The sequence below is a fragment of the Papio anubis genome, chromosome 4, assembly GCF_008728515.1.
Source record: "Papio anubis isolate 15944 chromosome 4, Panubis1.0, whole genome shotgun sequence".
Lineage (NCBI taxonomy): Eukaryota > Metazoa > Chordata > Mammalia > Primates > Cercopithecidae > Papio > Papio anubis.
Window position 1 is genome coordinate 3,604,415 of NC_044979.1, and position 15,362 is coordinate 3,619,776.

The window sequence follows — 15,362 nt, forward strand, 5'->3', positions numbered from 1 at the left end:
GACTCAGTACAGAACAACAGCAAGTATAAACAGCAGCCCCAGCAAGCCACAGCATCTGCTCAGCACACTTCTGTGCCAGGCACCACTTGACAAGTTCCACATAGACGAGCTTTTCATTGACATAATAACCCTCTCAGGTAGACACTTACACTGTTGCCATTTTTTAAATGTGAAAACAGAAACACTAAGATGCTAATTTGCCCAAGGTCACCCAGCTAGGAAGTGGTGACACCAGTGAGAGAATCCAAGTCCTAACTACTATGCACACACCCCACAGAAACTACATGTACTTTTCTTCTTGTCATCGTAAAGCTGGACCCTCAAAAGGATATATATATAAGGAATAAATGTATTACATATGTAAAACTACATCCACTCTTGCCAAAAACAACAATGAACTAATGGAAATGACTGGTCTCCATCTGGCAGTTTCAAAGGGGCGAGCAGTCACTCTGGCTGGCAGTAGCAGTAAGTGTTCTAGGAAATCAAACAAACACTGGGCTGAAGAGGCTTCCTGTGTTCAATTCTAGAGCTCCCTAAAGATTCCACCAGTAATCACTACTTGAGTATGAACAACCTTTCCAGCAGACATTTCTTATTAAAGCTTATAGACAATGAGCTCTTTGAAAGCAAGTATATTTTTACTTAGAAACAGAAGTTATCCTCAAAGACGTTTTTCAGGAAACAAGTATTTGTTGTTAACCACTGGGCTACAGCCTTTCAAAACCAGAAGTGAACTTGACCACTGTACATGGGGCTGTAGCCTCTGGGTCCTCCCCACTCTAGTCTGCTCTCCGTCTTACCTGCCTGCTCTGTGCCTGGATTGTGTCCTCCAGGAGCAGCTGGCACAGCCTGTCCTAACCTCTGGCTTCCAGATGGAATCGCCCATTGGGAGGCACCAACATAATGTCACCAAGTAGGAGGAGAAAGATGGGCCCCTCCCTTCTCACCTGAAGGGATAGAGACTATAGTATCCCTCCCCAAACAGCCTTCACTTCCCACAAGGCTGGGGCAGGAACTGGTACTCCCTGGATGGAAGTGAACTCATTAGTTCTTTAACCCTGCCCTGTAAATAGACCCTTCATTAAATTTCTTCAGCTAAAACTTTTTGGGCCGGGCGTGGTAGCTCACGCCCGTAATCTCGTAATCTCAACACTTTGGGAGGCTGAGGCGATTGGATCACCTGAGGCCAGGAGAGTTCAAGACCAGCCTGGCCAACACGGTGAATTCCCTTCTCTACTAAAAATATAAAAATTAGCCAGGCACGGTAGCACATGCCTGTAATCCCAGCTACTCGGGAGACTGAGGCATGAGAATCGCTTGAACCTGGGAGGTAGAGGTTGCAGTGAGCTGATATCGCACCACTGCACTCCAGAGCAGACTCTGTCTCAAAAAAACAAAAACAAACAAACAAAAACAACTTTTTGAGTGTGCCATCTCTTTCTTACCTGGGCACGAGACATTCTTTTAAAAAAAAAAAAAAAAAACACAATTTCAGGTGTTGGTTCAGCAATGACATCATATTCTTCCAAACACCACCACCAGCACAGCACGGCAGAAAAACTTACCATAGTAATTCCTGACCCACTCTTCTCAACTTCGAAGTGTCTCTCTCTGTGTCATGCAGCACACAGAGAGGCTGTCTTATGCTTAAAACATCAAAAAAGAAATATATGTGGCAAAATCTTCATAGATGCAAACATGTCATTGAAGACAATAAAAAAAGGAAGAGTTTCGGCCGGGCGCGGTGGCTCAAGCCTGTAATCCCAGCACTTTGGGAGGCCAAGACGGGCGGATCACGAGGTCAGGAGATCGAGACCATCCTGGCTAACACGGTGAAACCCCGTCTCTACTAAAAAAATACAAAAAACTAGCCAGGCGAGGTGGCGGGCGCCTGTAGTCCCGGCTACTCGGGAGGCTGAGGCAGGAGAATGGCGTGAACCCGGGAGGCGGAGCTTGCAGTGAGCTGAGATCTGGCCACTGCACTCCAGCCAGGGCGGCAGAGGGAGACTCCGTCTCAAAAAAAAAAAAAAAGGAAGAGTTGGTTCACAAACAACACTGAGACAACTACTATTCATAATAAGGTAAACAATAAAAACTAGAACTGTCTCACACCATGACCAAAACAAGTTTTATCATAGCAGAAAGCAAGACAGCTGCCAAAAACGTCTAAAGTCATGTCAAATGGACACAGGAGCCAACCTGAAGAAATTCCAATTCAGCAAATATCAGGCAATGTAACCACCAATAAAGATACTAAACTACAATGGATTCAACACAACCCAACATTTAAATCTATGATTTCAAAATGATTCAAAAACAAAACTCATCCCTGCAAGATGCTAGGGCTGACTTCTTAGTTTGAAACGTGGTAAACAACAGGAAAGACTCAATCACTTACCCTGTCTTTTCTAAGTAATCTCTAGCTCAGAAGAACCAACTGGTTTACAGTACTATTAGGTACTATAATAGTGTACTAGTACCATAGGTAACAGGAAAAGCGGAGGTATCACCACGTGCCCCCAAGTAGCTTCTGATGAGGAACGCAGCAATACTTACTATACTGCCACACCCCGGCCCCTCCCCCAAGTTCAAACCTGAATCCCATCCACTTCGAGTTCTATTAACTCACATAAAACACCAGCAGTTAAAGGGTACACTAAAAACACCTCAGGGAGTGCAATCAGCAAAAGGAAAATTCTAGAAGACACACTACCCTGTTTCTTCAACAAAAAATTGCATGGAGCTAAAATAAGATGGGGGAGAACCTGTATATGAAACAACCCGTGAAAGACAACCATCAATGACCATGTGGGCCCAATTCAACCACAAAAAAGCACACAGACACATATCCAAACTGGGAAAGTAACAGTATACTCATACATACATTTAAAATAAGTGTGTATACATACGTATGGAGATATACACATGTGTGTCTACATACATATACATAGACACACACACAAATATAAGAGAATCGGAAATTTAAACACTAAGATATTTACATAATAAGGAATTTTTTAAGATACAATAACTATTGTGGCTGTATTTGTAAATCCTTTATTTTTTAGAAAAATATATTCTGGAAATTTTGAGGGGGTTGCAGAGTATGGTTAAGAGATTGGCTACATGCTGATAACTGGTGAAACTGGAGGATGGTGCACTGGGTTCATTGTACTAGTCTGTTTTCACATATGCTTGAACTCGTTAGTAACTTAAAAATCAATCAATTTAATCAATTTCAGGTAGACTGTGTATCTATTTAAAAAAAAAATTAACTATCATAGACACATGCAGGAGATGCCCAGAATACAAGTTAGGGAAGAATTCCTTAAGGACAAAAAGCACAAACCAATTTCCTGCACCTCCTGAAGCGGGCACTCAGGAGACTGCACATCACCTACCCTTGACCACAAGGCACAGCCTACAGTCAGTCACAATGGAACACCAGCAAACCCAAAATAAATGGCCTGTCAACGTCATAAAAGACAGGCTACAAAATTCTTCCACATTAAGAAACAATGAAAGAAAAACGCTATGTATGATCCTGCATTGAATCTTGAACCAGAACAAAAATTCTTTTGGGGGGGTATAAAGGAAATTATTGAGACAACTGAAAACATTCTGAATAACCACTGTAGAACAAAAAATTAAAACTGGGTAGGGCACACTGGCTCACGCCAATTCCAGCACTCTGGGAGGCCAAGGCAGGAGTATTACTGACAAAAATCTGAATAACCACTGTAGAACAAAAAATAGAACTAGGCAGAGTGTGCTGGAAAAAAAAATAGAACTAGGCAGGTCATGCCTGTAACCCCAGCATTCTGGGAGGCCAAAGCAGGAGCATCACTTGAGCCCAGGAGTTCCTGCTTGCTATGATCACGCCACTACACTCCACCTGCGTGACAGAGAAACACCCTGTCCCCAAAATAACAACAACAACAAACCTCACATGTATAGAACTGGATGTTTGATAAACTTCCTGACTTCTAAAATTATACCATATTTATATAAGTGAAAGTTCCTGTTTTGGGGAAAATACATGCTAAACAATACTGAAGCATTCGGAAGTGGCATGACGCCTGCAACCTACTGTCAAATAGTACAGGAAAGAAAATTTTACATATACAGTATATCCATGTATGTAAAGAATTAAAATAACAACATCAGTTGACAAAAAGCACCTCATGAGTGTAAGAGAAGGTTAAGTGGGAGTTTCTGTATTATTCTTACAACTTTCTTGGAAGTCTGAAAAGAGTTTCCAAATACATTTCTTTCATGTTTTAATAAAAAGAATAAAAAACTATAAGGAAAAATACTATACACTTGACTGTATTCTTTTCAAAAATCTAGTTAAAGACTATTTTTTAAGGAAACACATGCCACAGACTGGGAGGAGATATCTATAAACAATAAAAATAAATTTCCAGTAAGTATAATATAAACAATCCCTAAAATCAATAAGCAAAAGACAAACAATCCAAAAGAAAAACAAACAGATATGAACACACCATTCAAAGAGGAACTCCAAATAATGAGTAAGCTACTAAAAGACCCACTTAATATTTTATTCAGCTCACCATCACAGTTTTTTAGTCAAAACTAGCTTTAGTACTTACTAGTAAGACCATTTCTTTTCTAGGAAACACTTCGTTTTTAAGCACTATTTGATTTTTAGAATGCATGCTGGCTGATTTTGTGCGTCAGCTTGACTGGGACAAGAGGTGTCCAGCTACCTAACAAAACATTATTTCTGTGAAAGTCCATGAGGGTGCTTCCAGAGCTGATTAGTGATGAATCCACAGACTGAGTAAAGAAATCCATCCTCACCAATGTGGGCAGACATTACCCAAAAAGTTGGAGTTGGGCAAATTCACCCTTTTCTTGAGCTATCGTCTGCCCTCAGACATGGCTGCTCCTGGTTCTCAGGCCTCCAGGCTGATAGGGACTTCCATCACTGGCTCCCCTGGTTCACAGGCCACTGGGCCCAGACTGGAAATACACCACTCTACAGACCGTGTAACTTCTCAGTCTCCATAATCACGCGAGCCAGTCCTTCATAATGAATCTTTCTGTATATATTCTTTTGGTTCTGCTGCTCTGGAGAATCCTAATACACTGCATGAGTCACTGAAGAGCAATCAGCTTTATGTGGACTGTAAGGGCCTCATAGTTCTCAAGGTAGATTATTCTATAAAACTTCTAGATGTGACACTGCCGTTTTCAAATTGACTGCAGCTTCAAAGTAATTGTTACATTTTCTCAACACAGTATTTAAGATGTTAAAAAAGTTATAAAGAATAACCAACATTTCTCAGCCCCACCACCCAGATTAAGCCCACTGGTATTTCTCCCAGAACACATCTCTAACCTCTATTATAACCCCTTGCCAGAGGTAACCACTCCATCAAACTACCACCTGTCATTACTGTGGATTTTTAAATTGTGTTTGTGTGTATTCCTAAACAGGTCATTTTCATCCATTCCTAAACAGGTATCTTCATCTTCACTGGTAACCAGGAACATGAAAATTAAAATTAGTGAAATACCATCTACACATATTAGAATGGAAAAAACATTAAAGTGTAGCCAGATATTCAGTACAAAGTAGAGCTTAAGGAACTCTGGCACAAGGCCACTCCAGTAATGGCTCTGGGTGTCCACAGTCAGTATCATTACTGTACAAAAACAAAGAAAAAGGACAGAAGACCTATGATCTGTTGGCAGCCCTCCATACAACACAGGCCTGGAACAGGAGCCCACGTCAGCCTTCTGCATGGAGAAGCTTCACTTTAGCCCAGGAGGGACAGCCCCACTCAAGAGAGAGCACCAGGTAGTCAAGGTGCTGTGTTCAGTAAAGACCCCTCGGGAGCCAAGGGTTAGAATGACAGAGATCGGCACGGGCAGTCAGGTGAAGCACAGGGGGCACGTACCTGTCCCAGTCCTCATCAGCAGCTCTTCTTCTCCACGACCGTTCCGCGCCAGGCTTATCAAACTGGTCAAAGTCATCATCTGTGAGAACAGTCCATTGAAGTCAGTTTTACTAAGTTAAAATAGATACAATGCAAATAATTCAAACACTAAAACAACTTTTTTAAAGATTCCTGACTTGACATTTCAAATTACAAAAGTTTCATATATAACTGTCATAAACACTTTAGCCATTTTCAATAATGAAACATCTTAAAAAACACAAAGCTATCCAAGAAAACCAATTCACTGAATATTGTTGGACATGAAAAATCACTAATAAGTTTTCAAAAAAAAACCACAAATGTTATTAAAGTGTTTTTTTTTTTTAATAAAATGGCTTTTGAGTGTTTTTTTACTGCGTAAAAAAAATGTGATGTGCTAAAAAGTTGGAGACTTTTACAATACTTTTTGTAATTGTCACACTTTTCCAAATCATGGAAAGCTAAGATTCCACTTAAGCAAAACAGAGATTATGCAGGACGTGCTGAGCAACGAAAGTATAAGCACACACCTAATTCCAGGTTTTCTAGTAGCTACATTTATAAAAGGTAAAGAGAAATAGATGAAACTTTAACAGGCCATATTTTAACAATACATTTTATTTCACATAGTATATCCAAAATATTATCACAGTACGTATGGCCAGGTGTGGTGGCTCATGCCTGTAATCCCAGCACTTTGGGAGGCTAAGGTGGATGGATCACTTGAGGTCAGGAGTTTGAGACCAGCCTGTCCAACACAGCAAAACCCCACCTCTACTAAAAAAATACAAAAAAAAAAAAATTAGCCAGGCATGGAGGTGCACGTCTGTAGTCCCAGCTATCCCAGCTACTTGGGAGGCTGAGGCACGAGAATCACTTGAACCAGGAGGCAAAAGTTGCAGTGAGCCGAGATCGCACCACTGCACTCCAGCCTGGGTGACAGAGGGAGATTCTGTCTCCATAAAAAAAGTGTGTATATAAATATACATGTAAATATATATATATATAAATACATAAATAAAATCATAGTGTGTAATCAATACAGAAAATATTAACAGCATATTTTACATTTTTTCCATACTAAATGCGCATTTTGCACACACAGCACATCTCACATCTCAGTGTGAACAAGCCACATTCCAAGTGCTTGGTGCCATGTGTGACAAGTGGCTACTGAAATGGACAGTGAAGAAAGAGCAATGAACAGCAGAGCCCTTTAGAGGCCTGTTTCTTTTTCTGTAAAAATGAAGCTATTGTCTACTTCATAAATTTGCTGGAACATTAAATTTGACAATGTATTTTAAAATACAAGAACTGACAAATGGGTGGCACCTGACAAAGTTATTTTTATTCCTAGTAAACAAAGAATTGAAATTAAAGGTTTTCATCTCAGACATACACACAAGCAAAGAAATTGGAGAGACAGCAGCACACAGATCTGTCTCCCCAGAAAGAGTCTACCCTAGGGGTAGGTGGCTGGGGTAGGGAGGGCCAGATGATATAAAGCCTCAGAATTTTCCCAGCCTGGAGCTGGAAATCAACCAAGTTCTACCAAAGTAATATATCTACTCTTACCAAACACTACTGATATAGTTTGAATATACGTCCCTGCCAAATCTCATGTTGAATTGTAATCCCCAGTGTTGGAGGTGGGGCCTGGTGGGAGGCATTTGGGTCCTGGGGGCAGATTCGGCATGGCTTGGTGCTGTCCTCACCATACCCAGTGAGCTCTCTGGAGATTTGGTTGTTGTACAGTGTGGCACCCCTCCCTACCTCCGCTCACTCTCTTGCTCCTTCTTTTGCCACATAAGGTAAGTGCCTGCTCCTGCTTGGCCTTCCACCATGAGTAAAAGCTCCCTGAGGCCTCCCCACAAACTGAGCAGGCACTGACGCCACACTTGTACAGCCTACAGAGCCATAAGCCAATTAAACTTCTCTTCTTTACGAATTACCCAGTCTCCAGTATTTCTTTATAGCCCTGTGAGAATGGCCTAATATAACTAACTACCGAACAGAACGAGGGCTTTAACAAAAAAAAAAAAAAAGAAGCAGAAAGAAAAGAAAATCCAAGAATTAAAGACATTAAAGAATTAGTAGCCTCAAGAAGTTCCACTTCCAATATGACAGAACGAGGAACTCCATGGGTCCTCTCTCTGTGAGCCTGGTGAAAACTGTTTCATATAATAACCACTTAGAGTCTCTAAGAATAATTCTAAAGACATACAACAAATGAAAAGACACTTATTCCAGAAATCTACCAAAAATTTGCCAAGAATGGAAGCCAGAATTAATGGGTTTTAAACCAGGACCCACCCCTCTTCATCCTCGAAACAGTAACGCTAAGATTCCACTCGAGACCAGTGCAACCAAGAACACAGGACACCCTCCCTCCCCACTCAGCTCCCAGCTGGAGGACAAGGACCTCCGCATTTCACATCCCACCCCCCCTACCCGTTGTTGAGGGCTGAGTTCTGGGTGAGTGTGAGCGAGAGGGATGGGCTCCTTTCTTCCACTCAGGTCCCATTCATGGGACAGACACTGCTGGGCCCAGAGAACCCCTGCCCTGGGTCAAGGACTGGGGGTCCCACACCAAGAAAGTCAAGTTGAGGAGACCTGGGGCTGCTGCCTTCCCCCAGTTCCCAGGCACTCAGCTCCTAAGGCAAGGGTATCCCCCAAAGACTGCTACACCACTGTCCACAGCCACAGCACAAGTGCTGTGGCTCAGAGAGGTGGGGGGTGAGGAAGCAGACATTTAGAACCAGAGTGCTCCAAAACTCTCCAAAGAAACTGACTTCAAGTCAAACAGTGCTCCTAGAAACAGTGAGGGAGAGTTCTGGTGAGAGCTAATTGGGAAGAGAGCGGTAAAAGCAGCTGGAAATATGGCCAGAATGTAGATGAGCTGCTGTGCTGGAGAGAAATGGGGACACAGACAGGTGAGCAGGGCCTCTGCTTGGGTCAGAACAAATCTCAAACACTAACATGGACACTATCCATTCAAAGGAGCCTGAATGTGATGGGCTCAATTTATAAAGCAATTTATGCCCCAGAGCATTACAGAAAGTGTACTCAGAGAGAGACAATAAAAGCCATGACAACCATCCCAGGGTAACTGTGCATGCCCAAGGCTGTGGTCACTGCAGAGCAACATCAAAAGCTTCCAGGGAGGGGTGAACACTTCATTAAAATACCCCAGCCAATCAACAAAGGAGTAAAGAAGCAAATAACAGTAATAAGCCCAGGTGTGGGAAAACAGGGAGACCAGCACCCAGAGTTGCTACGATGTATTATCTAAAATGTCCAGACTTCAACAAAAAATTACAAGATATGGAAGATATGGAAGAAACAAGAAAGTATAACCTATAATCCAATGACAACAAAAAGCAGGCAACATAAACTCCATGTGAGAGGACCAGGCGTCAGATTTCACAGAAAAAGATCTGTAAGTAGCCATTATAAATATGTTCAAAGAATTAAATGAAACCATGATCAAAAAACCAAAAGAAAACATGATGACAGTGTCAGGTCAAATAAAGAATATGAATAAAGAGGCCAGGCACAGTGGCTCACACCTGTAATCCCAGCACTTTGGGAGGCCAAGGCAGGTGGATCACTTGAGGTCAGGAGTTCAAGACCAGCCTGGCCAACATGACAAAACTCCATCTCTACTAAAAATACAAAAATTAGCCAGATGTACTGGCACACACCTGTAATCCCAGCTACTCGGGAGGCTGAGGCAAGAGAATTGCTTGAACCCAGGAGGCAGAGGTTGCAATGAGCTGAGACCACACCACTGTACTCCAGCCTGGGCCACAGAGCAAGACTCTGTCTTGAAAAAAAAAAAAAAAAAAAAACCCCTTTGGGAGGCCAAGGCAGGGGGATCACGAGGTCAAGAGATCAAGACCATGCTGGCCAACACGATGAAACCTGTCTCTACTAAAAATACAAAAATTAGGTGGGTGTAGTGATGAGTGCCTGTAATCCCAGCTACTCAGGAGGCTGAGGCGGGAGAATGGCTTGAACCGGGGAGGTGGAGATTGCAGTGAGCGGAGATTGCACCACTGCACTCCAGCTGGCGACAAAGTGAGACTCCGTTTCAAAAAAAAAAAAAAAACATATATATACACACACACACACACACAGAGACACACGAAGAGACAGAAATTATTTTTAAAAACCAAATAGAAATTCTGAAATTGAAAAATAACTGAAATGAATTCATTAGAGGGGCTCAGTAGATGTGAACTGGCAGAAGAATTAGTAAACTTGAAAACAGATCAACAGAGATGACATAATCCAAAGAACAGAAATTAGAAAATGAAAACTGAACCCAGCCTCAAAGAAATGTGGGGCCATTAGGAGGCACAACAATATATGTGTAATGGGAGCACCAGAAGGAGAGGACAGACAGGAATAGGAAAAAACACTCAAAGAAATAATGGCTGACCACTTCCAAAATGTACTGGAAAATATCTACACATCCAGAAGGCTCGACAAACTCAAACGATAATAAACTCAGAGATTCACAAACACACGCCACATAGTCAAAATGTTTCAAAGCCAAAGACACAGGAAAAAAACCTTGAGAGCACCAAAACAAAAATGACTCATCACCTACAATGGAACTGCAATAGTTGTTTCTCGTCAAAACGGAAGTAGCCAGAGGCTACTTAGCTAGATGACCTATTCAAAGTGCTCAAAGAAAGAGACCTAAATCCACCAACACGATCTTTCAAAAATTAAGGTGAAATAAAGACATTCACACATGAACAAAACACGAAGAAATTTGTTTATAGCAGAATTGCTTCTAACTGTTGAATTGTGTCCCCCCGAAAAAATACACGCTTAAGTCTTACCACTCCTTCTGCCACCTGTGAATGTGATTTTATTTAGAAACAAGGCCAAGCATAATGACTCATGCCTGTAATCCCAAAACTTAGGGAGGCCAAGGTAGTCGCTTGAGGCCAGGAGTTCAAGACCAGCCTGGGCAATATATCCAGATCCTATCTCTACAAAAAAACTTTAAAAATTAGTTGGGTGTGGTGGTGTACACCTGCAGTCTCAGCCATTCAGGAGGTTGCAGTGGGAGGACTGCTTGAGCCCAGGAGGCAGAGGGTATAGTCAGCTATGACTGACTCACTACAGTCTAGCCTGGGCAAAAGAGCAAGCCCCTGTCTCTAAAACTTAAAAAGCTATTTACAGGCGTAATCAAGTTAGGATGAGATCACACTGGATATTAAAGAGGGCACTAAATTCAATGATGACTGATATCTACATAAGGAGACAGAGATTTGGGTACAAACAGACACACACAGAGGAGAAAGGTCATGTGAAGCCAAAGACTTGAGTTATGCTGCCATAAGCCAAGGAATGCAGGAAGCCACCAAAAGCTGGAAGAGGCAAAGGATTCTCCCCTAGAGGCTTCACAGGGAGTGTGGCCCTGCTGGTACATTAATATGGACTTCTGGTCTCCTGACCTGTGAATAAATTTCTGTTGTTTTAATATATCCAGTGTGTGGTATACTTAGATGTACAGATTCTATCTTTTATCTATATATTTGTTTATAAATTTGGCAATTTTAAGCCATTATTTCCTCAAATTTTTTTTCTGTCAATTTCTTGCTCTTGTGGGTCTCCTATGTGTATATAAGTACACTTGGTGGTGTCCAATAGGTCTTTTAGACTCTGTTCATTTTTACGCATTGTTTTATCATTCTGCTCTTCCAACGGGATCATCTCAATTGACCTTCAAGTTTGCTGATTCTTCTGCTTGCTCAAATCTGCTATTGATCCTCTCTAAAGAGCTTACTTTAGCTACTGTACTTCTGAGTTCTAGAAGTTGTTTCCTTCTAATAATTTCTTTATTAATATTCTCTACTTCATATATCACTCTCCAGATCTCCTTTAGTTTTTTGGTTCACAGTTTCCTAAAGCACTTTAAGCGTATTTAAGAAGGTTAAAGCATCTGTCTAGTAAATCCAATGTCTGGGTATCCTTGTGGGTGGTTTCTATTTCTTTTTTTTGAGACAGAGTCTCGCTCTGTCGCCCAGGCTGGAGTGCAGTGGCCGGATCTCAGCTCACTGCAAACTCCGCCTCCCGGGTTTACGCCATTCTCCTGCCTTAGCCTCCCGAGTAGCTGGGACTACAGGCGCCTGCCACCTCGCCCGGCTAGTTTTTTGTATTTTTAGTAGAGACGGGGTTTCACCGGGTTAGCCAGGATGGTCTCGATCTCCTGACCTCGTGATTTGCCCGTCTCGGCCTCCCAAAGTGCTGGGATTACAGGCTTGAGCCACCGCGCCCGGCTTCTATTTCTTTTTCTCCTATGAATGTGCCATACTTTCAGGCTTCTTTGTATACAATGTAATATTTTATTTACTATTTACTATTTAAAACTGGATATTTTGTACATTGCAATGTAGTAACTCTAGAAACCAGATTCTTCCCCAGAGTTGCTGCTGTTACACAATGAAGGTTGCTGTCCATCTGTTTAATGGCTTTTTAAAACTACTATTTATTATATTCCTTCTTAAGTGTGGTCACTGAAGTCTCTCTTCTGTTATCTCCCTAATCAACTAGTGACCTGGTAGATTTCCTTAAATGCCTGCATCCAATAAAAAGGAAAAATGAACAAAGCCGAAAGAGAAACTGCTTCAGCGGAGGGGGATGAAAATAACAGAGAGAACCTCTGTACCAGCTCATCAGTGATGAAAACCAATGTTAGGTTCCAAAGTTCCAAAACGGTTGCTCCCAACAGTTCTTGCCAGGTCAACAGTTGTTCCACTGGAAGGACCGGCATCTGGCATTTCCCACTTGACTATCTTCTGTCACATCACAGACTGGCAGAGTGGATTAAAAACAAACAAACAGCCAGGTGCGGTGGCTCTCGCCTATAATCCCAGCACTTTGGGAGGCCAACGCCGGCGGATCACGAGGTCAGGAGTTTGAGACCAACCTGACCAAGATGGTGAAACCCCGTCTCTACTAAAAATATAAAAATTAGCCAGGCTTGGTGGCGCGTGCCTATAAACCCAGCTACTCAGGAGGTTGAGGCAGGAGAATCGCTTGAACCCGGGAGGCAGAGGTTGCAGTGGGCTGAGATCACACCACTGCACTCCAGCCTGGGCAACAGAGTGAGACTCCGTCTCAAAAAAAAAATCCAACTATATGCTGCCTATTAGAGACTCACTTTAGACCCAAAGACACTAATAAATTGAAAGTGAAATGATGGAAAAAGATATTTCATGCAAATAGTAACCAAAAGGCAACTGGCAGTTACACTAGTATCAGATAAAATAGATTTTTAAATTCAAAATTGTTTCAAAAAGAAAGAATACTGTATACCAACCAAAGGGTCAATTCATCAAGATATAACAATTATAAACATATATGCACTGAAACAGAACACCAAAATTCATGTAGCAAATGCTGACAAAAATGAAGGGAGAAAGAGACTGCTCTACATTAACACTTACCGAGAATTCAACACCCTACTCTCAACAAATATGAAATCCAGGTAAAAGATTAATAAGGATACAGAGGACTCAAATACTATAAATCAATTAGAACTAACAAATACAGGGTACTTGGACCAATAACTGCAAAATATACATTATTTTTAAATGTACAGGATGCACTGTCCCTGATACATGTTAGGCCAAAAAATAGTTTTAATCAATTTAAAAACATCAAAAGTCATGCTTCATGAAAACAAGGAGCATTCTCTATCCATGAAAACATAACCAAAGTCCCAATATTTTATAAGCCAAAAATTTGGCTTGTGGCTTTTTTCTCATTAAGACACAGCAAAGGAAATAGTACTTAATCACAATCATCCATGGCAGCCATTGCTAATTAATTAGAGCATCCACTGGGTACAGTGGCTGGAGTCTGTTGCCCTAGCTACTTCGGAGCCTGAGAAGGGAGGACTGCTTGAGGTCAGCCTGGCCAAAATAGTGAGACCAAAACAAGAAAAAAGGAGGAAAAAAACAGCATCCAATTCCGCTGAAATGAGAACATCTTTTTGCCAGGTTAGCTAATAGCAATCACCTAGAAACCTTGTAGCAAGTACATGATCTCCGGCCTCCTCACTGATTTTTGATTATGGGCTCTTTCTGCTTTTTAAAGCTCCCACTAATTCTGACGGACAGCTAGGGTTAGGAATCCCTGTGTTCATCTCACACTGCGCGTCAGTGCAGGACCTCCGGAAGGAAATTTAACTGCCATCGTGCTACACAGCACTTCCTGGAAATTTCAGAGTTAAATCCACAAAAGCCAAAATTAGAGGCCAGGATCATCAAAAATAATTAAAGTATTTTCCCAAAGGAGAGACACCATAAAACAGCTAAGGAAAGCGGCTGTTGAAATCATTCCAAAATCAGAGAATGCAAGATAAGCAGAAAATATGAATAGAACTGAAGGGTCGTGAAACCTGTATCCTTCACTCAACAACTATTTCTTGACCACGTAATATATGCCAGGCACTGTTCTAGACACCTGACATACCAAAAAAAAAAAATCTTCACCCTGTGTAGGTTACATTCTAGTAAGAAAAGACAAACAGTAATCCCAATAAACTAATATATGGTACATAACTTAAGGCCTTTATTGGAAAAGACTAGAGCAGGAGGGTAAAGAAGACGGGAAATGAGGTAAGGGTCAGCTGGTACAAACTGGGTTGACTATAATTTTAAAGAGAACAGAGTAAAACTTAAGAAACAAACCAGTATTACATGTTAATGCGACATATTTTAATGACAAAAAGTCTATAAAACAAGTATTTTTTACAGTTTTCCAAAACTCTTTAACATCTGACTTTATAGAAAACAGCTGAATTCTATCTGCTTCTGCATTCAATCTCCTGTGATATATATATATTTTTTCCTGAGACAAGTCTCATTCGATATATTTTTTGACTGAAATACATGAAAGAAATCCGACTCCAAATAGATACATAGTTGTAAAAAGAAGTACTTTGTCTTTTCAAACAATTTCAGATATTCTTCTTTGATACTACACTAATAATTAAAAAGTGGCCATTTCTTAAAGATCGGCTGCAATGCAGAATCTGAAGCCACAGCAATGAATATTTCATACCCTCTTATGTTAAAGAACAAGCATGTCTTGCACTGTTATTGGACCTTTAACCATGATTTTGTGCCACCATGCAGTGGTCATTTTGAAAACACTGGTTCCCTGATTCATGTAGTACTCCAAATGCTAACACATTTCATTATCCAATATAAAAAATCACACTGGTTAATAACATCACCAATCTCATCAGGAAAGTCTTCAAGTGCTGGGAAGTTCTCAACCTCACAGTATCAAATACAAGTATTCCAAAATTCTCATTTTTGTCTGAAAACTTACATGTTATCATTGGCAACAAATAACGTACGTACACTGTTTTACTAG

The 15,362-nt window shown here is 41.2% G+C and overlaps 1 protein-coding gene across 9 annotated transcripts in view; it reads right to left on the reverse strand.

The window, feature by feature from the left end:
• The window catches only part of RBM33 (RNA binding motif protein 33), a 133,469-nt gene that overhangs the window by 106,471 nt on the left and 11,636 nt on the right, over window positions 1-15,362 (reverse strand). For all 9 annotated transcript variants that reach the window (XM_009204292.3, XM_003896916.3, XM_009204291.3 and 6 more), the window contains one exon: window positions 5,934-6,012. In XM_009204292.3, coding sequence (XP_009202556.1) covers window positions 5,934-6,012 — 79 coding nt within the window. The remainder of the gene's footprint in view (window positions 1-5,933; window positions 6,013-15,362) is intronic.